The following is a 22,016-nucleotide window of genomic DNA, read 5'->3' as shown; positions in this document are numbered from 1 at the left end:
TTAAGGAGAGCGATTTTATAGTAAAACAGCACCATGCCCTTTTCACTCGTTCATAGGTTCCCTTATCTATAAGCCTTAGATTTTGATAATCCTTTGCCCATGGGACTCACATGTTGCGACCTATGCTTAAGGCCTTTATCATCGAACCAAACCTTTGCATAAGGGAGAGTTTTAAGGCGGCAAAAGATCGTTTTAGGTGCTATAACTTGGCACAAAGGGACACTAAAGTGCCATAACTTAGGAAAGTGACACTTAAGTGCCACATTTTAAGAAATGTGGGACACCTAAGTGCCACTTCCGGCGAAGCCGGCCGGAAATCATACATGGCAATTAAATATTAATATTTCTCACTAGGTGGCTCGCCGAAGAGCTGACTCAACTCTAATTCACCCAAAACAACGTCGTTTCTATAGTTAGGCCAAAATAGTGTCCTTGAATCGGCCAAAACGACGTCGTTTTGGCATAATTTGAATTTTAATATAATATAAAAATTAATTAAATTAAATTTAAAAAAAAAAACAACAACAACAACAACAACATAATAATAATAATAATAATAATAATAATAATAATAATAATAATAATAATAATAATAATAATTTATAATTTATAATTATTTATATTATTTAAAAAAAAAAAAAAAGGAGGAGGAAGGCAACCTACGGTTGAGGGTTGAGCTCTCATTGCCGCCACCTCCCCGCCATTGCCGGAAGGTGAAGGAGGGTCGGCCGGGGCCGCCAAGCACGGGTCAAGGGTTGACGACCTCAGTCGACCAGCAGTGAGGGCCTGCGTGCCCTCGCCCTAGATCTAGGGCGAGGGCTTGCAAGCCCTCGCCACCGATCAGCTGGGGCTGCCGACCCTTGACCAAGGCTTGACAGCCCTGGCCAACCGTCCCCCACCTCCCCGACGACGGAGGAGAGATGGCAGCGATGGCAACAAGGGCTGAGCCATCAGCCGTCGGCTACCTCCTTCCTCCTCCCCAGCTGCAAGTTGCCTCCCCTCCTCCTCCTTCCCCCTCGCCGGATCTAGGCGAGGGCCGCGACCTCACCACAAGATCAGGGCGAGGGCTCACGAGCCCTTGCCACCGGTCGGCCGGGGTCATCGGCCCCTGGCCAGGGCCTGGCGACACCAACCAACCCTTCCCCCTCTGTTGCCGGCCCTTGCCGCCTCCATTTTTAATTTTTTTTAATATTTTAATTTTGTATATTTTTTATAAATTTTTTAAATAAATTTAATTTATTTAATTTTATATTAATTTTTTACCACGTCAGCACCAAAATGACGGTGTTTTGCACTTGCTTCGCCATAAAATTGACACGTCAGCGTTTTGACCGGATTGGCACTTAAGTGATCCATTTTGCTCCGGTTTTGGCACTTAATCGTAAGTTATGGTACTCTAGGGGTCCACGCGTCATTTTAAGGCATAAAATATAGTATGTTGAGATTCTGTGGGACTATAAACAATTTCTAAAAACTTAAGCAATTGGATGAAAACATGATTTAATTTTTAATTATTCTAACACTCCCCATCACGCATAGGTTAAACTTTAACTTAAGTGTAAAGCTTGCAAACAGGTAATTTGTGAGGTAAATAGAAGTTTGAAATATGTGAACTCAAGCCCTCCTACTTTTGTGGGATCATAACTAATTGTTCTAAAAGTATAAGCTGTTAAATGACTTCGTGATTTGCTATTTAAATATTCTAACACAAGCACCATATTCCAAGGTTTTTGGAGCAAATTATTGTGCACTAAATTCTACATAGTAGTGGCTCTAGAGGGTGTCTTGAGTTCAAATATTTTTAAACTTTTTCTTTGCCTATTATTATTTCACACATTTTTCTCAGGTGAAATACAAGCCTAAGTATGAAGGGAAATGTTACAATAGTTCAATAATACATCATGCTTTCATATAATAGCTTAAATATTTTAGATCAATTGGTGATGATCTTATACAAATTTTAACAAATGAATCAGCGGGTAACAATAGGCAGCATTGACTTAGAGTATTGCAGCTCGCCGTTTAATCATGCTTACCAAATCATTTGTAAGATTTACTGCAATGAAAAGAAGAATTTAGGACTAGAGTGTCGTATCCACATAAGTTGTAAGACTCCCCTTTAACCATTTTTCTCACAAGAGAAAGATAATATTAAACTGCCTACGAGTTAAGGATGGAAAAGTTGAGTCCCTTTTTAACTCCTTCCAGTCAAAGAGACTGATTGGAACATCATGACATCTGGCCCCATTTTATACTCATTCAATCACGCGGAGTATATATAACGTTATGGGTGTAATTCTTCTAACTTGTAAATTGTGCCCCCAACAAATCAAGGAGAAATTCACGCGAGGTCCACCTTCTCCGGTTCACACGCCTGTTTACTTAGGCTGCGTTTGTTTGCCACTTGTTTCTGTTCCCAGGAACAAAAATTTCTGTTTTTTTGTTCCTGGGAACAAAAAATGAACAGAAACGCGTTTGGGTGCGTTTTTGTTCCAAAATTGTTTTTTTGTTCCCGAAACACATCTGGACAGAAACAAGAAACAAAAAAGTTGTTTCTTGTTTCTGGAACATTTTAGAAACACTTTCTTTTCTTCTCTATTTTTTCTTCTTCTTTTTTTCTTCTTTTTTCCTTCTTTTTTCTTTGGCCGGCGACGCCGTCGGGGGCCAGTGAACTCGCCGGAGCGTCGCCGGTCCCCGGCGAGGCCGAGCGTCACCAGCCCTTGGAGCTCGGGCTCGCCTTGGTCGAGCTCGAGCTCGCCCGGATCCCGCGAGCCCGAGCTCGCCCATCGGCGGTGAGGCTCGGCGTCGCCCCACCGCCGGGCGGCGTGGCCGGCCGAGCCTCGCCGCCCAACCGGCCTTGGGCGAGCTCGGCCTCGCCGGATCCGGCCCGAGCCTCGCCTAGCTACGAGCTCGGCCTTGCCGGGCCGGCGAGCCTCGCCGTGGGCTGGGCGAGGCCGCCGGTCCTCGTCGGCCGGTCGCCGGCCATGGTTGAGGCCGACGCAACCGGCCAAAAGAAGAAAAAAAAAAAAAAGAAAAAAAATAAAAAAAATAAGAAAATAAGAAAAAAATAGAAAAAATATTAAAAAATAAAAAAATAAAAAAAATTATACAAATTTACCAAACGTGTTTCTATTTATTTTTATTCCCGAACAAGTTTACTAAACGCGTTTTTTTGTTCAAAAATTGTTCCCGGAACAAAACACTTTTTTTTTTATTTATGTTTCCTAGAACAATTTTTAAATAGAAATGTTACCAAACGCACCATTATTTTTCTGGAAATATGCCATGATTTATGACAAAATATGTTGCACACGAGCGTACACCAAAATTTAGGGCCCACTACCTTGTATATCACGCTAGTTTAATGTGATAGAGTGAATGCGTTGTTGGAACACATGACCCCAAGAAAAGGTGCAAAAATATATATTTACATTCAGATATCAAGTAGGACCCTCTTTGACCCAATTTTTTTTTTATAAATTAAGTAAGAAAATAAACATGCCTTTCGATTAAGCAAACCTTTTTAACCGGGGGATTAATGCGTTTATTGTTTTAGCAAAAATGGTTTAATAGGAAGTTAGCTGTAGACCCAAAATTCATGACGTGTGAAACTCCTATTCGTCGGTGGGTGAAGAATGAGATGGCAGCTCTTGGGTTTTCGCATTATTAAAAAGATGAAAAAGGATTTCCAAGTGGATAATGAGAGTTTGTCCCCTTATAGTCAACGTTGACGAGGCTAGAATTCCAAAGCGGAGAGGCGCAGGGGCCAACCTGCTCAAATGATTTACTTAATAATTATTATATTGTGTAGAGAAAATATTGGTTATAATGGATTAATATAAAAGAGTGAAATAATTTATATTATTTCACTTTTACTGATATAAAATAACTAGAGGTTATTACAATAATTTGAGTCTGTGGCGCAATTTATAGTCATTTTAGATATTTCATCCTTTTCAGATACAAGAAATTAGCTATAATATTAGTATTCAACTCGTTTAGTTTTATCGGAGGTCTTGTACTGTTAGCTCTATACATGTTATAGATTACCATATTAAGAGAGGATTCTCAAGTTTAAACCCAAACATCAACGGGTCTTAGTTTTTCTTCTACAAGCATATAAAATAGGGGTTCTTGTATTTACAGATTAGAGTGCTCTTTGATACTATGTTGGGTAGGGGTGATTGGAAATGAAAAAAATGGGATTGTGAGGTACTTAAGAAAGAAAGAAGAGAAAGGATTTGAAGGATGCGAGGGAGGGAAAAGAGAGGGCAGAGATGCATTCATTATATCTTTTATGTATTTAGGGCTTGCCTTGACTTATATTTCTCTCTATTCGTTTAGTCTAAATCTTGCAACTCATGCACATTGACCTATTTCAAATATGAAACTCTCGAAACTTCTAAATACTCAAGTATTGATACACAACTTCACACGTAATTTGATCATAACTTTCTAAAATTTAAATAATATTCCAAATTTTGGCGCAAAAAAAAAAAAAAAAAAAACATTTTTGTTTTGAATACAAAACATGACCTTTTACCCAATAGTTGACTTTACCAACCTCTTGTAATCCTTTCACTTCGTTTCTTTAACTTCATACAAACAAGAATGTGTTTTTTAAGAAATCCTTCTCTTCAATTTGGCAAGCCGTAGGTAGGACTAACATGCACACGGTTACCTATTATAAATTCTTCCTTTGTGATATTAGATTTTTTTTTTTTTTAAGTTTTGGTCCATGGAATATAGTTTTGTAATTGTATTTCCAATCATTCCACTTGTTTATGTTAATGGTTTGTCCCACACGGCATACGGACATCTATGAAATAACATAGACAATGGAGGAGCTCAGGGGTTGACCTCCTTCATCTTGACCTAATGGGCAGATTGAACGGTTCCATGGGTTCTCCTTCTCTTGATATACTATCAAAGGGGACGAGGAAAGAAAAAGAGACCCGAGAACCAGTCATATCAGATCGACCAAACCGAGAACTGCCTAGATCGGATTGAATCGGACCGGCCGGATTGATCTAGAGCAGTAAGTCTCTATTTAAGATTTCACCTCCTAAAATATGGAATCGATCAATTATTCATGGGTGTCTGTGTCTTATGTCAATCGGCCATGTAACTTTTCACAAGGCTACTATATCTTAACTTTAGATCATGCAGTAAAACTTTAACTGGAATCTTATGTAATGCAGAAATAAGTTACAATTAATTGATCGATTCCATATTTTAGGAGGTGAATTGATCTCATCCTGATAAAATTTTTTATGCACTCACACAATCTCATTCTATTTTGGACCACCATGATGAGATCAATTACCACCTGTCCCTATGTGAAACTGTAGCTGAACATTCTGCAGCTGAATAGTTCCAGCATAGTTTACCGAAACGCTTATGTTGCAATTATATCTGAAAATGATGTTCGCGAGTTGCCCAAAAAAGCGTAGTGACTTGAACCCGAATCTTGAATGAGGAGAATGAATACATTCACTATTTGCACATTAGCATTTGAAAATACCAAATCTTTTATAGTTTGCATATTAGCATTTTCTATACTAATTACTAGCTTTTATTTACATAAATTGCTAATGTTTTGAAGTTCCTAACTACTCTATCGAATTACCAATCTAAATTAAGTGATTTACCAACTTTTATCAAATTAAATTACCATCACAAGCACCAAGAAGAGTGAGGTAAAAGGATGGGGATAGCATGATTCATAGAAATAGAAATTTTTCTGTTATCAAACGGATTTCTGTTTCAGAAATAGAAATTTTAAGTCGTTATCAAACGGGTTTTTTGCTCAGAAACTTGTCCGGGGAATAGAAATTGAGAAATTGATTTCTGGTCAGAAATCAATTTCTATTTCAAAAATTTTGTCATGCGCAGCCTAAGTGACGCTACTGGGACATCACAGTAGCATCCAAGAAGAAGCAACCGATCAATGGCTACTCGTCCATCCTAGAAATACCTCAACCAGTCCAACGAGAAGCCCCCTGAATAATACAACAATTATCTTTACTTTATCACATTTTAATTGTAGTTTTTCAAGATTCCCATCATTGATTGAATTCCAACGTATATCTCTATTAGGTCCAACATCGTTGATAAAATTTCAATGTTGTTCTACAAGCCCAGCGTTGTTGATTAAATTCTGACGTTGTGTTTCCTATCCAGGAGTATTGCTATTGATTATATTCCGGTTTTACACTTAAAACAAGTTATGTCGTAGATTAAATTTTGGCATAGTTTGAGTTCAAATCATAAACCATCTAGCTACTTGTGTCTAGATTACATCATTGATTAGATTTTGGTGTGATTTGTGCTCAGAAGCAATTAGTCTTTAAGCCATTTATGTATCAATTATCAGGGCTATATATACAAGTTGAGAATAAAATTTTCCCTTGCATTTGACATTCCTTGTTCAAGCCTTAACACATAACCTGAATCTCCTATAATAAAACCAAAAGGCAGCGTTTGATGAAATTTTTTTCACGAGAATCAAAACTGATGAAGTACATAATTATAGATGGTGATATCTCTATTTATACAGTATGATATATCAATGAAAAGCAACGCTTCATTGGCTCAATTCTTTTTCTTTCTTTACAAACTATTAGAAGGTCAAGTAAAACACCACTTCATCAACCAAAGAAAAAAAAACAGTGATAACACTCGACAAAATCCAACCCGTTTCAAAAGAGCTCTATTTATTCTTTCCTAGTTTCATGGAAAAAAGTTGTTTTATGTACACTCTCGATTGGATTTGTGATGGCGATTTGCATGCAATTTCTGGTCAAGCAAAGTATCCAAGAGTTGATCATCTATGGATCTTTTTTATTTGTTTTTAAATTAATTTTATGTAAATCAAATTGTTATCTATTTCGACTATAATTAGAAGGTGGTGATATTTCTATTTATACAATATAATATATCAATGAAAAGTAATGCTTCAGTGACTTAGGGCCCGCATGACAACCATTCTATTCTAGAAATAGTTTCTGAAACAAAAATAGATTTTTGTATTTCTATTTCTAGAAGAGTTTCTAAACAAAAATAACCGTTTGATAACGACACAAAATTTCTACTCTAAAAGTAGAAATTCGTTTGATAACGACACAAAATTTCTTCCTTTCAAATGGCGGCAGACCGGCGAATAGCGCCGGCGGCGGCGAGCGATGGCGGCGGCGGCCAGCGATCGGTGGGGGCCAGCGGACGGCTGGTGACCGACGGACAGTGTTTGGCGATAACGGATGAAGGACCGGTTGATGAACGATGAGAAAAATTTTATTTCTCATTTTTGTTCCAGAAATAGAGAAGTAGAAAATTTCTATTTCTAATTTCTATTCCAAACCTATTTCTGGAATAGAAATCTATTCCAGAAATTGAAAAACGGAATAAGTTTATCAAACGGATTTCTATTCCAGAAACAAGTCTGGAATAGAAAAATTGTTTCTGGAATAGAAATAGGCAGTTGTCATGCACCCCCTTAATTCTTTTTTATTCTTTACAAACTATTGGAAGGCCAAGTAAAACACCATTTCATCAACCAAAGAAAAAGAAAGAAAACGGTAGTAACACTCGACAAAATCCAACCCGTTTCAAAAGAGCTTTAATTACTCTTTCCTAGTTTCATATGAGAAGTTGTTTTGCAACACCCTCGATTGGATTCATGAGAGTGATTCACAAGCAAATTCTAATCAAGCAAAATATCCAAGAGTTGGTCATTTGGAGATATTTTCTAATTAATTTTTATTTAATTATCATGTAAATAAAATAATTATATATTTCAACCATAATTATAGGTGGCGATATCTCTATTTATATAGTATAACATGTCAATGAAAAACAACAATTAATTAACTCAATTATTATTTTTTCTTTACAAACTGTTGGAAGGTCAAGTAAAACACCATTTCATCAACCAAAGAAAAAAAAAAGAAAACAGCAATAACACTCGACAAAATCCAAACCGTTTCAAAAGAGCTCTATTTACTATTTCCAGCTTCAGGAAAAAAGTTGTTTTGTGGACACTTCCCATTGGATTCGTGACTCACGCGATTTTTGATCATCTAGAAACAAATCATTTAGATGGAGAAAGATAGGCAAACTAGTGCCAATTGGAATCATTTTCCACCATATACATTGGAATATTTTCTATAATGTTGAGAATTAAGCTTGGAATTTTATCTTCTGGAGACAGAATAGATGCTACTATGTCCCATCCTACAAAAGCGAATCCAAGAGATAATGTAACCACGGCAAAAAGAATTCCACTCAACCCCATGCCTATAAATTGCTATTCAAGACTGCCTCACAGAGTCAAGCAAGCAAAAAAAAATTAGCCTGAGAGAATTACACACAAAAGGCCTCTTGCCTCAGTTGCCATGGCCTCGGTCCAGCGCTTCAAGAAAGCTGAGAAATCCTCCCGCCCACCGAGCAGCTTGGGCCAACGCGCGGGATATACAATTATCCAATTCCAGTCGCTTGGCCAGAAAGGGGATTGCCATGGCTACAAGGCTGAAGGCTATGTTGATGCGGAAGGCCGTGGCTACATGGCTGAAGGCTATGTTGACGCGGAAGGCCGTGGCTACATGACTGAAGGCTATGTTGACGCGGAAAGGCCGTGGTTACGTGACTGAAGGCTATGTTGACGCGACTAAAGGCCGTGGCTACGTGACTGAAGGCTATGTTGACACGGCTAAAGGCCGTAGCTACGTGACTGAAGGCTATGTTGACCCGACGGTAAAGGCTATGTTGACTAAAGGCCGTGTGACTGAAGGCTATGTTGACCCGGCTAAAGGCCGTAGCTACGTGACTGAAGGCTATGTTGACACAACTAAAGGCCGTGGCTACGTGACTGAAGGCTATTTTGACACGGCTGAAGGCCATGGCTATTTGACTGAACGCTATGTTGACAGAGCTAAAGGCCGTGGCGACATGGCCAAAGGCCCTGGCCAGCAGGCCACGGAAAGGGTGAGCCGCAAGAATCAAACTCAGAGTGGCTACAGTAGTGGGCTTGCCCCTGTCGAATTCCAAACTGCCTACGGTAAGGGCCCTTTTTGTGAGCAAGTTGTCAAGAATGTCAGCACGGGCCAAAAGAATAGCCGTTACCCTATGCAATTTGACCAGAATCACAGCATGGGCCGAAGCAATTACCGTTACCATGCTCAACAGGCCCAGACTCAGAGCAGGGAATTCATAACTCGTGACAACAGGTGCAGCGACGGGAGCGAGAGCGAGAATGAGAGCGACAGCGACGGCTAGTGAAAGGTGAAGATATAAAAGGTAGACGACCAGGTGATAACTAACTATTTCATATAATTTAAGGATTAGTAAATATGCTTATAAAGATTATAATCACTCCTCAAGAGCAATCGAATGATAACTTCATTACAGGGAAACATCCGCACATATTATCTTAACAAATGCAAATAAACAACAAAGGCTAGACAAAACTCCATTATGTCAAATTTTGCTAGGGTAAATATCATAAAAAAAAAAAAAAAAATTCGTCCATATGATCTCAAAGCTCTCTGAGACTAAGATGTATCAAGCTCCCACTCTAACAACTTACTTTGTGTTTCGCAGGCACAAGGGAAGCAGCTGCTAGACATCATATCAGAAGAAAGTTCTCTATCATCCTATCCTAAATAAATAAGGACAATTAAGTGATATGACTTATTATAGAGACCCTTGATGCAAATCTTGCACCTATAAGGGGCCTTGTACCATGAGTGCTAATAATTAAGTTTGCTTAAGAAATCCGTCTTTCTTCTTCTGCTTTATGTCCCTCGATCATCAATTCAATCGGGTAAAAAAAGTGACCTTGTTCAAACAGTTATTTAGTTGTAATTGATTTCGTAGAACTAAAAGCACCACATGGAAATTGACAATCAAATCCCGGGGATGCTGACAAATCAAAGCATCGAGTTATATACATATCTTCCTATTGCCTTTCAAAGATTAACGAAGTTCCAGACTGTGGCAGCATTGTTGTAGAATTTATCCCCACTCAAGAAAATCTATTATAATAGTGCAGAGAAAGAACAAAAGAGGGGAGGGATCATGTACGTCCACTCACCTTACGAAGAAAAAGAAGGCTGGAATCAGTATGAGTGGATGCCTTTCAGATAAAAAGGAGTGTTCGATTGCATCTCGTCAACAGAATATGTTTTTTTTTGGTAAGTGTCGACAGAATATGTTCTCTCTTTCCAAATTTGGTAAATTAATTGCAAATCTTGTCAGAGAAGGTGAAAGAATCTTATTCACTCTACTGCACAGTCCTTGGATATATAATCGCTTCATGGCATCAATTACAATCGAGCGAGTATAAGAGAAGCCCAGCAAACTCCTACGAACAAGTCTAACTATTTTTTGGTTATTAATTTTGATATAGACTAAATAGAAAAATAATAAAAACTGTTGATGTTACATTCAATGAAAACATGTTATTTAAGGACAAATCTGTAGTAGAATCTATTGTGAAGAAACAAACAGTGGAAAAGAGAGATTAAATTAGAGGAGGTTTTGAAAAGTGTTTAGATTGAAAATCCTGAAATTGTTGTTGTCAACTCAGATCAAAAACCAAAACAAGAATTGTACACCTGAACCCACTTTGAGAAAATCTAGTAGAACATCTAAACATATATAAAGATATTCTCTGTCATTGCATTATTTGTTTTTGACTAATGCCAGCAAATCAAAAAAAAAAATTCAAAAGTAGTGCATGTTAAAGATTCTATTGAGTGGGAATTAGTAATACAGGATGAGTTAGACTCACTTGAGAAAAACAAAACTTAGGTGTTAACTCAATTACCATATAAGAAGAAAGCATTGTAGAATTTGTGGATATATGGGGTCAAAGAAGAACTTGATGGCAGGAAATGGTACAAAGCAAGGTTAATAGTAAAATTGTTTCAACAAACACAAGGAATTGATTACACGGAGATTTTTTCTCCAGTTGTGAAATTGACAAATATCAGGTTAGTATTGAGTATTATTGTTATTAAGAATTTATATTTGGAGTAGTTGGATATTAAGATTGCATTCTTTTATGGTAATTTGGAGGATATTTACATGATACAACCAAAAGGTTTTCAAGTTTCTGGAAAAGAAAATTATTTCTGCAAATTGAAAAAAAAAAAAAAAAGTCTATGTGGCTTGAAATAAGCTCTTAGACAGTGGTCCAAAAAATTTGACACTTAAGGGGTGCATGACAACCACTGTTTCTATTCCAGAAACAATTTTTCTATTCTAGACTTGTTTCTGGAATAGAAATCCGTTTGATAAAATTATTCCATTTGCTAGGTTGTTTTCAAACAATCTATTGAGCGCTTGGGGCTTAGCCCAACTCATCAATTTAAAGTTCCGAACCATCAATTCAAACACATATGTCACCGGCCCATTGTAAATGCAAAATTAAAAATAAATGCATCTAAAATTATATGCTATACAATTTATTTATTTTAGGGGTTAAAAATTAATCTCTAATTTTTGTGTCATAAATGACTGAATGGGTTGCTCAAATTTAGGTGTCAACAGCTGCCCCTCTTTGAATGTAAGCTCGCAAAGGTTCCTTCAAAGATGAATTGAGACCTAAATTTTGATCATGCGCATGCAATGAATAATTTTTTTTTTTTTTGGAAAATTAATTCAATTTTAAAATGCAATTTATATGATGCATGAAAATGCTAATGCAAATGCATGATGCGAAAGGAAAAAAACGTACCTACAATTACTTACCAATCAGTGCGGTAGAGCATCTTGAGGTACACGATAAATCTCCATTTACTCCACAAGTACCCAACTCTCACTCAGGTTCCTTGAAGAGTCTAACAAATAATAAATCGAGACTGAGAAGAACATTCACATCCAAAGTGAAATATTGCTCTTTCATTAGCACATATATATTTTAACAATTATTATTTATGCGGGAAAATAATTGATGATTAAATGATTTAAAAAGTTACAATGATCCTAAATGTGCTTATGTCCCTAACTGAGAAGAACATTCACATCCAAAGTGAAATATTGCTCTTCAAGACAACATGGACCAATTATTTGATCGTCACCCATCATTTAAATTTAGTTACCTAAATTAACTGGAACCCGATGAATAGAATGTCCTGGCTAATAAAATATTAATGTGAATTTATGGCAAATTCAATAAGAAGACATGAACAAACGCGTGCGGGATGTGCGCAACAGGATTAGTCCCACCTTGTTACAAAAAATACCGCTCGACACTGCAAGGCCAAGTCCCACCTACAAAGTGTCAACTTGATTTACTGCTCATTTGCATGCCGGCGCATCAAATTGATTTACTTAATGATTACATACTTTCCTAATGCTCTTAGAAAATTGTCCTCCCAATGGGGTTTTGTAAGTGGACTCGTTTCAAATGGAGGAGGATGTCTAGCAATTCATGAAAGGTGGAAGCAAGGCTACTTCATCACTTCAGTTGCAGCTACTCCAGATCAGGTAGCTTTCATCTTCAGCATTCCAGGAGAAGTACCAGTTAGAGGAGGGCCCACATACTAAGATTTGGTATAAATCAATCGGCCATCAACTAAGTGGACTGTGAATTAGAACACGAGGCAAATTATCTTTGACATAATGCGCTTGAAATAAGTTTGCAATGCGTAACATGACGGGTGCGATCATACCAGCACTAATGCACCGGATCCCATCAGAACTCCGAAGTTAACTAGTGACCTCTTGTGAAGTTCTCGTGTTGCACCCCTCTTTTTCCTTTTTATTTTTATTTGACGATTTGCCAGGTCGAGATTTCTGAGTGGACATGGATGATCCTAATGGCACTGAACTTTAAGGTCTATCGATCATGGGGATTTATATCTTTTAGATCGGTCCTTGCGCAATTTATATGGCGGAAGCACATCCATCAACTCAAAATATAATAATGTCTGGTCTCGTGTTTACCATGTCAGAAATTTAAAAAGATGTTTAAGTAAGAATGTTATTCATAAAAACTTCCATAATTTCACAGCTGACTTATAAAATTATAATCACGAAAAAAGATTTCACCTCCTTTATCGTGCACAACATCTCATTGTAACTACAACGTAGACCTTATTTTCTTCCTTTCCTGATATTAAGAAATCTCAGCCGTAGCCAAAAGAAATTTGTATCCCTTCAAATTTCTTCTAAAATTAAGCATCATTTTCACTATAGTCAAGGATAAGTGAAGAAATTGACTATGAGAGGAACGATATCTTTTCAAATGTAATTTCTGTCGTTCTTGATATCAAGAAATTTTCTCCAATTATGTCAGTACGTATGAATACCCAAATTTTATAAGTCGCTGTTGCTTGTCCCAGTTTTCTTGTGCTAACCTGTATACCCATCTAAATGTGGTCATCCCATCTACTTCAATCCACAACGGAATGAAATCTTTTTTCGTGATCATTTCGGATGCGTTTGGTAACGATTCTGTTCCCGGGAATAGATTCTGATCAGAAATAATTCTTTTTTATTCTGTTCCCGGGAACAATTTCTAAGCATTTTAAGCCATTTGAGGCACGCATGACAAAAATTTTGTTCCAGAAATTGATTTCTGGCCAAAAATTGATTTCTCAATTTCTATTCCCCGAACAAGTTTCTGAGCAAAGAAATCCGTTTGATAATAACTCAAAATTTCTATTTCTGGAATAGAAATCCGTTTGATAACATAATAAAATTTCTATTTCTAGAAATAATAGTCAAAATAATACTAATACATTACAAAAGTTGAAAATACAATTTCATGGAACTTCCAGCATATTATTATCCCTTGCCATTTTATTAGCAATGGTTTTCCTAAGCGTATTTATTTGGTTTCCCTCCTCGGTCAATGTATCATTTGCAAGCTCATCCTGCGTAGGTTCAGACAAGTACTGCGGATCTCCATATAGGGAAAAGTTCTTATCCATCTTGTCTTGATCACGGATGTAATTATGGATGGCACAACATGCAATTATAATATGTGATTGCTTTCGAATTGCAAATGAGGGCATGTGCCTCAATATGAAAAAACGATTCTTCAATGCCGCAAATGATCTTTCAATGACATTCCTTAGAGAAGAATGCCTATAGTTGAACAATTCTCTTGTAGTTGTTGGCCGTCTCGTTGTACCCCTATAATCATTTAAATGATACCATTCACCTTTAAAAGGAGTTAAAAATCTTAGAGTTGCTGCATAACCAAAATCCACGACATAGTATTTGCCTACAACAATGTATTCATACATTGGTTATAATTTGTAACTATAAATATGATCATAAAGAAAATTACTCCTTAAAGGACAAGCAAATACCTTGTGGCGGCCTAGGAAATTCCAAGCAAGGAGTCTCCAGTGCTACTGCAAGCACTCTACAATTGTTGACAAAGCCTTCCTAACTAGCATATACAAAAGTAAATTTCATATCAAATGAACAAACGCACATCACATTCTGAATGATGATTCCTTTCCTACCTCTAAATGGGATTTGCTTCGACACAGGTACAGAAGCATGAATATGGGTGCCATCAATGGCGCCTATACAGCCCTGTCATTTTATCAAAGACTAGTATTATACAAGATCATCAACAAAATAAAATTGATGGTGTAAAGGAATATATGAGAATTCTACCTTGAAGTAACGTTTATGGTTAGGAACCAATTGGGGGAAGGTGGGTTTATTTTGATTCTCAAATTGCATCAATCCAGTTGCTCATCCCTAATTTCTTTATTGTTGCTCAATGAACCTTTAATGGCCCTTGCATAGCAAAGAGAGAGATTCTCTTGAATCTCTTGCCTTCGAATTAAAATTCAAGATTGTGTAACAATCTAACTATTTTGATTTTGCAAGAATTTTGAATCCATAAAGAAACAAGGTTAAATTTCTAGGCACGTTTTTATTCATCTATTGCGTAAGAACTTTTTCTTCAACTAGCCATGCGCGTGCCCTTTCTAGGAGGAAAAAACCCCATTGTTTTTAAGTAAGCATTTAAGAACTTTGGTCGTTTTTTAAATTGGAGACCCATTCGAGCCTTTCATCCTAAAGAGGAAGTTATAAAAAAAAATGAAAAAAAAAAACACGAGCAAAATAAGAAAAAGAAAATTAGCAATAATTTGTGAAGCTATGGTTATGAGTGAATTAAGTTAGCAAGAAAGCACAAGGTCCTTTTATGTGGTTTGATTTCAACTTCTGATTTCTATTTCAGAAACTAAGAAGTTAAAATTTTCAGCTTTTGATTTCTTTGATTTCTCTATTTTTGGAATAGAAATCTGTTTCAGAAATAGAGAAATCAAATTACATTACCAAACGGATTTATGTTCCAAACCTGTTTTGGGGAATAGAGAAATAGAGAAATCAATAAATAGAAATTTTATCATACGTGCCCTTGGTAACTATCTAAAATTTCTGATTCCATAATAGAATTACGTTTGGTATCGTGCTCATTGATTTTGTTCCAAATCAATTTCTTTTAATTTTTAAATATTTTTTTCTTTTTTTTTCTTTTCCTTTTTTCCTTTCTCTCTCATGTTCTTCTTCTTCCGGTGGCCGGTTGCTGGTCCGGTGACCGGCCAGACAGGGCTGACAACCTCACCGGAGCGTCGCCGGCCCTTGTCGGCCAAGCCTCACCAACAGCTAGGCAAGGCTCACCTAGCCCCAACGAGGCTTGGCCTCGCCAAATTTGGCAAGGCCGAGCCTCGCCAAAATTTGTGGCCGAGCCTCGCCAGGTGGCCAGCCCTCACGGGGCTGGGCAAGGCTCGCCTGGCCACCGACGGGGCTAGGCGAGCCACAGTGAGGCTAGGCGAGGCCCACCTGGCCACTGGCGAGGCTTGCCTGGCCACTAGCGAGGCTTGCCTAGCCACCGGCAAGGCTGGGCAAGCCTCACCGGGGCTAGGCGAGGCCTGCTTGGCCACCGGCAAGGCTCGGCCTCGCCAAATCGTGAAGCTTGCCCAACCTCAGCAAGGCCGAGCCTTGCCGGTGGCTAGGCTTGCCTCCGGCGAGCTCGTCGGACCGGTTGCCGGTGACCGGCGGCGGATGGTAGCGGACAGCAACCGTGGGATAGCGGTCGATGAAGAAGAAGAAGAAGAGAAAATGGAAGAAGAAGAGTTGGTTTTGATTCTTAGATTTGTTCCCGAACAAGAATCAACTTTTTTTTTTAAAAATTCTTGATTTTGTTCCAAATCTACTTCTAGGAACAAAAAAATAGAAATTTGTTTCGGGAACAAAAATTTTACCAAACGCGATTTTGTTCCCAAACTAATCTCGGGAACAAAAAATTAGAATCAAGGTTACCAAATATTGCCTTCAAGTCCTAGCAAAACCATCACGTCAATATTTGTTTTTTATTTGAGATCTCCCTCATCTCTTTTATATAGATATCCATGCGGTGTGCTCACGAAAATCGCATCCCAAATCTGGTACTTTCCAACTCCGCTCCCAATCCCTTTACCAGCAAGGCCACACGCTTGTTGGTAACATCACCTTAATATTAGTAAGAATAAAGCCAACGAAATTTGAAGCCACAAAACAATCCAACATATGTTGCGAACGTACCAAGACTTATTTAGACTGAATAGCGACAAATTAACGCTCTCTAAGGTCGAGTTGCAGCCAGTGGATTTCGAACCTATGACTAGACAATCCTAGATCACTCGAAAGTAAGTGTTACACCATTAGGCTCACCATCCAGTGATGTCATCCTCCGTTTCATTAATAACTAGGGAAGAGTCGAGCTTTTGCCCCAATCATCATAAAATGAAATATTGCACTTGTAATGTATCCAAAGTTAAGATATAGTATTCTCACCAATATATGGAGTGAATAATTATCCACATAAAGCAACTTTAAATAAAAATATATATATAAAAAAAATAATACTGCTTAAATGATAAATTAATCATTCCAGACCACATACTATTTCAGTCTCAAACTTCCATAAAACAATTCTATGAACAACCCATGCTCCTTCTTAACATATATTAGAATAACATGTTGAAAGGGAATCGATGAAATGGTCATATCTCAAACTCTCATAAAACAATTCTATGAACAGTCCATGCTCATTCTTAACATATATTGGAATAACAATAACATGTTACGAGAGAATTGATAAGATTATCATATACTTAATTAATTACCAACTTATCTCATAAATATTTTACTCTGCAAAGAATTAAAATCTCTCTCACGTGACAATAATTCAAATTTCTTTATAAAATTAATTTACATCTTCTCTCTCTCTCTCTCTCTCTCTCTCTCTCCACATTAACTTAATCTATTATTATATAAACAGGCGTGTGTTTTATTATGAAATAAGAGATCCTACCGTACGAGTCTCAAAAGCAAAAGGTTAGGTATCGGGGCCTGATCATAGATCATAGAAGAGATTCCGTGAGGTTGTCCGCTAACAAATGAGACATTTGAAAAGCACTTACTTGCAAGTTTCACAAAGCAGCACCCGAGTCACTAGTGAATAATTTTGGAAAACAGTATGGTAGCGACACTGAGATGCCAGAGAATAATTTCTTGAAGAGCCTAGCTGCAAATTTCAAAAGCACCATTGGCCACAGAGGTGCCAGAGAAAGACTTTGTAAAGCACTTTGTTGAGAAATTGAAAGCAGATCGTGGTGCGAAATTGAAAAGTGACGTATAAGGTGCCAGAGAATAATTTTGTAAATCGCTGAGGTGCAAAATTGAAAGATCGAAAAGCAGCACCATGGTGTCAATAAATAATTTTTTAAAGCACCTCCCTCCACCTATATATCCAAAAAAAAAAAAAAAAAAAAAACTCATTTTTCATCTTTGTATATATGTGTGTGATCTTAAATTGTCAGACGAGGTGCATGTTGGTATCCGACAATGTTATTGCACATTTTAATCCTAATAATCAGTAAAATAGTGAGATTAGGTGTATTTAATGATTTAAGAATGACACGTCACTCTTTAAAAGGAAAAGTATATCAAAAGGCTTAAAACTTGTAATACAAGTACGATAAAGTTTTAAAATTTTCAAATGATGAAATTGAATTATAAAACTTGGGGAAAATTTCAAATAAGGACCCGAAATGGACAAATTTTCTCAAATAAGGACCCGAAATAAACTTTGTGTCAGATAAAGATCTAATATTGACCCATTGTCTCAAATAAGGATCCGAAGTGATTAAATCAATTCCAAATAAAAATTTGAGCTTGTTGGTCAGCTAAATATTCTCCAGTTATCAAGCATGTGACATTTCTGACAATCGGAGTTTGGGCAAATTTTATTCCAAAAAAATCTAGGGAAAATTAATAAATCCTAAAATATAAACAAAAAAACCATAGGTTTTCTACAGTTTCCCCATTCCTTGTACCCATCCTCTGCAAAGTCAAAGACCAAAGTTCTCCCCATTCCTTGTACCCATCCTCCACAAAGTCGAGAACCCAAATTCTCCACCGATTGAGGCACGAATTCAAAAACAAGAAAAAAAACCAGATGCTTCTTTCTTTGTTTGCGGAGACACAAATTCTCCACCAATCAAGCAAGGCGAGGAGCGACGAGAATCGAGTCACGATAATGACCAAGTAGCGATTTGGTTGAGGAACAGTGGGGAAAAGAAAGAAGAAAACATAAACATCTAAACGAATAACCTAAACTTAATTAATTTAGAATTTTCCCTTTTTTTTCGAATGACGAATTTCTGACAAAATTGCCCATGTTTTTAATCATCGAAAAATGTCTTCCGATGAGCTAAGATTAACTTGATCACTTTGAATTTTTATTTGAAACAATGGTCCACTTTGGGTCCTTATTTGAAACAAAGTTTACTTTGAATCCTAATTTGAGAAAATAGATTTACTCCGGGTTCTTATTTGGAATTTTCCCTAAAACTTGTCAAATTCATGCAATTGAATGACTCCGTTAATTTCGTCTAATTTGAGTAATAAAAAATGATGAGGTGGCCTTTTGTTGTTTTCCGAAAAGATAGGCCATGTTAGGAAAAATAATTGAAAGAGGAAAAAGGGAAATAAACAGAGAGAGAGAGAGAGAGAGAGAGAGAGTTGATATTCAATCAGGTTTTGTTTGTTTGGGAGTTTGGAACCCTGGACACTGCTCTTTTTTTTTTCTTTTTTTTTTTTGTGGTCGGAAAACCTGGACGCTGCTTCAAACGGCAGCAAATTGTGTCACTGCCGAGTTGGCGACGGCGGTGACGAGACCAAGTGAAGGAAGACGGCGAGGCAAGCTCAAGGTCGTTTCGCATGTTCTGGTGACTTCGACAGGCGGCATTGACCCTGGATTTCGATGGCAAATTCAACTTGCAGAACCAGCTTGATTTTTCAATTTTGTTTTAAACCTTTTTAATCCTATAAAAAAATACCTTTCGAATTTGTTTCTTATATATCCCAGTCCTTTTAACACCAGTTTTGAGAGCAGATTAGATTCTTTCCCAAATCCAATTTTGTCACTAAGGAAAGAAGATTGTCTTATTTATTATTCAAAATAGGATATTCAAGGGAGAACAGTTTAACAGATGCATAATTCGAGCGAGTATATTTGGTTGGCTGCATATCAGCCTTTTTTCATTCATTAATTTTTTTCGAATTCTTTGTATGAATAGAGAAAGAATCGTGTTAGTCTAAATAACATAATCTTAATTGTAGTGCCATAAATATTTAAGGCCGAAGGAGCAAAAAGGCAATTAAATGACAAATTTTGGAAGGAATCCAGTCTTGGGAAATATTTGATAACCGAGAAAGGTGGGAATAAAGTTAAAGGAAGAGAAAATGTAAGAGACGGCCTGATCTCATTACCTCTTTCAGTTTATTAACTGAAATATAATTTTAATTATTTCTGAAATTGGTAGTGAAATGCCGGGGACAATGTCCCTAACTCCAGCCTCGGTGGTCCGACTCTACAGGACTTGCAAAACAAAGCATCGAGCGCCAATGCGCTCGATATTTGCAGCTCTACGGGTGCAACGTCAGTCTTCCGTGTGGTGTCGATGTCATATCCGGAGATTTAGCTCGGTGTGCATTACCGACAAAGCAAAATCCTCAACCAATTTATGTAATTATAAATATGATGGAGCGATAGTTGATGTGACAATCGCGTCTGGCATCGCAAGAGTTTCACCGGTGGTCGGACAACTTCTGGAAAAAAGAATGGCCCTTCTTCTTCCACTGCTTTAAAGTGCATTGAGCACGTCAGGGGTCGGGTCGAAAAGTCGTATTTTTCCAATGTTGCACTTCTTGTAGACTTGGACCACCGTCGCCGGAGAGGGGAGATTGTTGCCAACCATTCCGCTGCTCACACCGATCTCGGACTGTGCCATTGCGATATGATATGGCAGTGGGGCAATGCTGCGATTGATAGAATGAAGATCATCAAAGTTGGCGTCATCTGTCTGAAAGATTATCATTAGTTAGTAATCTGAAAGATAAATTAAGAATGAAGACCTGTGGTATTAGACTGTGCACGGCTTTTCATGATATGGACACCTTCAATTTGATCCTAATTTTCTTACGAGAATTAAATAATTAAAGGATGCACCTCCTTTATCGTGCACAACATTTCAATGGTGGGGCATATAGAACTTCCAAGACATGGAAAAAAAAAGGAAAAGAACGATTTCCTCTCAGACTTTACTGTGAGAGAAAGAAACATGTTAAGACTTACAGGAGAGCTTGAATCAATGGAAAATAAAAAAGCTAGTCCTTGAGAACAGAAGACCTTATATTGATTGGCAAATGGCAACTAATTTCCAAAACAAGGATATGTGCCATTTATAAATGGGATTCCACTAGGAGCATTAATTTTTTTAGATAAAATGTTTGAGATTCTCAGTATCTAACGTGATTATGCATGATTTTCAAGATAAGAATAATAGCTGTATAAGTAATGAATTCCACTTTGGGCATCACGTACAACAATATTTGGCAAATGGCAACTAATTTCCAAAACAAGAATGTGCCGTTTATGAATGGGATTCCATTAGGAGCATTAACTTTTTTAGATAAATTTTTTGAGATTCTTTGTATCTAACCTGATTATGCACGATTTTCAAGACAAGAATAATAGTTGCATAAGAAATGGATTCTTTGGGCATTAAGTACAACAAAATTTGGCAAATGGCAACTAATTTCCAAAACAAGAATGTGCCGTTTATGAATGGGATTCCATTAGGAGCATTAATTTTTTTAGATAAAATTTTTGAGATTCTCTGTATCTAACCTGATTATGCATGATTTTCAAGACAAGAATAATAGTTTTATAAGAAATGGATTCCACTTTGGGCATTAAGAACAACAACATATCTTCGTATTCCCTCAAATTGCGCACCTATGTCAATAGATTATTCACATCAACTGAGTTTTCGAGCATGACAAATTTTAAAGAGCATGGGACAGATTAGAAACCCATCGAAGAGGAATGATGTTTTGGACTTGGGCCTTTATAATTCAATCCGCAACCTTTTCTTTGGGCTCACGCGCAGTAGGCCAACCGAAGGCCCTTTACTTTGAGAAGTAAGAGGCTGCACTCTGAGATAAGCACGTGAATTTCCCAAGACAGTTGGTCTGCACCTTGAAGCATTCTGACTGACTGGAGGTGAAATTGTACTTCAAAATTTATAGAATTAAAAGTAGCCATCATCTTTCATGGTGCCATTCTCCTTGGTGCTTCGCCTTGTGTTTCGAGCAGACCGCAAGCTGGTGGCTTGTCGTCGAGTTCCTTCCAGCAGTCCCAAAGCCTTCCGCCAGTCAATCCTCCTACATCCGGCAAGCCCTCTGGCTGCACCAGCGACGACGCAGCTGCAGGCACAGCAAGGTTCAACAACCGACGGGTTGCCGATTAGCTTACCGCCCTGCATCGCCGCTGGTTTTCTTGTTGCTGGGCCACCCCTTTTTGCCGTTACTCGGTTTTGCTCGTGGCTGCTTGTTCTTGCTTGTTGTTAGACCCATTAAACGAGTGAGTTGGATCGGGTTTGGGTCGGGTCATAAGAGGTCAAACCCAAATCGACTCATTTAACCTATACCCG

General features: G+C 37.6%; 1 protein-coding gene across 5 annotated transcripts; it reads left to right on the top strand.

Moving 5' to 3' along the window:
* The first annotated feature begins 8,345 nt into the window (after window positions 1-8,345).
* On the top strand, window positions 8,346-9,780 carry LOC104422822. Of its 5 annotated transcripts, none has more exons than XM_039307815.1 (3): window positions 8,346-8,734; window positions 8,789-9,306; window positions 9,598-9,780. In XM_039307815.1, exons 1-2 carry the CDS (start codon window positions 8,614-8,616, stop codon window positions 9,271-9,273), a joined length of 606 nt encoding a protein of 201 aa, XP_039163749.1. In that variant the 5' UTR covers window positions 8,346-8,613; the 3' UTR covers window positions 9,274-9,306; window positions 9,598-9,780. The 5 variants fall into 5 exon arrangements, with proteins under 5 accessions (XP_039163749.1, XP_039163751.1, XP_039163750.1 ...); XM_039307817.1 differs by having other exon boundaries at window positions 8,346-8,697; window positions 8,794-9,294; window positions 9,598-9,773; XM_039307816.1 differs by having other exon boundaries at window positions 8,346-8,713; window positions 8,810-9,294; window positions 9,598-9,773.
* Window positions 9,781-22,016: the final 12,236 nt, after the last annotated feature.

The sequence above is a fragment of the Eucalyptus grandis genome, chromosome 2, assembly GCF_016545825.1.
Source record: "Eucalyptus grandis isolate ANBG69807.140 chromosome 2, ASM1654582v1, whole genome shotgun sequence".
Lineage (NCBI taxonomy): Eukaryota > Viridiplantae > Streptophyta > Magnoliopsida > Myrtales > Myrtaceae > Eucalyptus > Eucalyptus grandis.
Note: the sequence above shows the minus strand (reverse complement) of the source record. Positions and strands in the feature narration are given on the sequence as shown.

Excerpts from the sequence above, each read along its gene's own strand:
- LOC104422822 (XM_039307815.1), top strand. The coding sequence starts at position 8,614 with ATGTTGACGCGGAAAGGCCGTGGTTACGTGACTGAAGGCTATGTTGAC. Across the intron at positions 8,735-8,788 it reads CCGTAGCTACGTGACTGAAG|GCTATGTTGACCCGGCTAAA; the intron begins GCTATGTTGACC and ends GTGTGACTGAAG.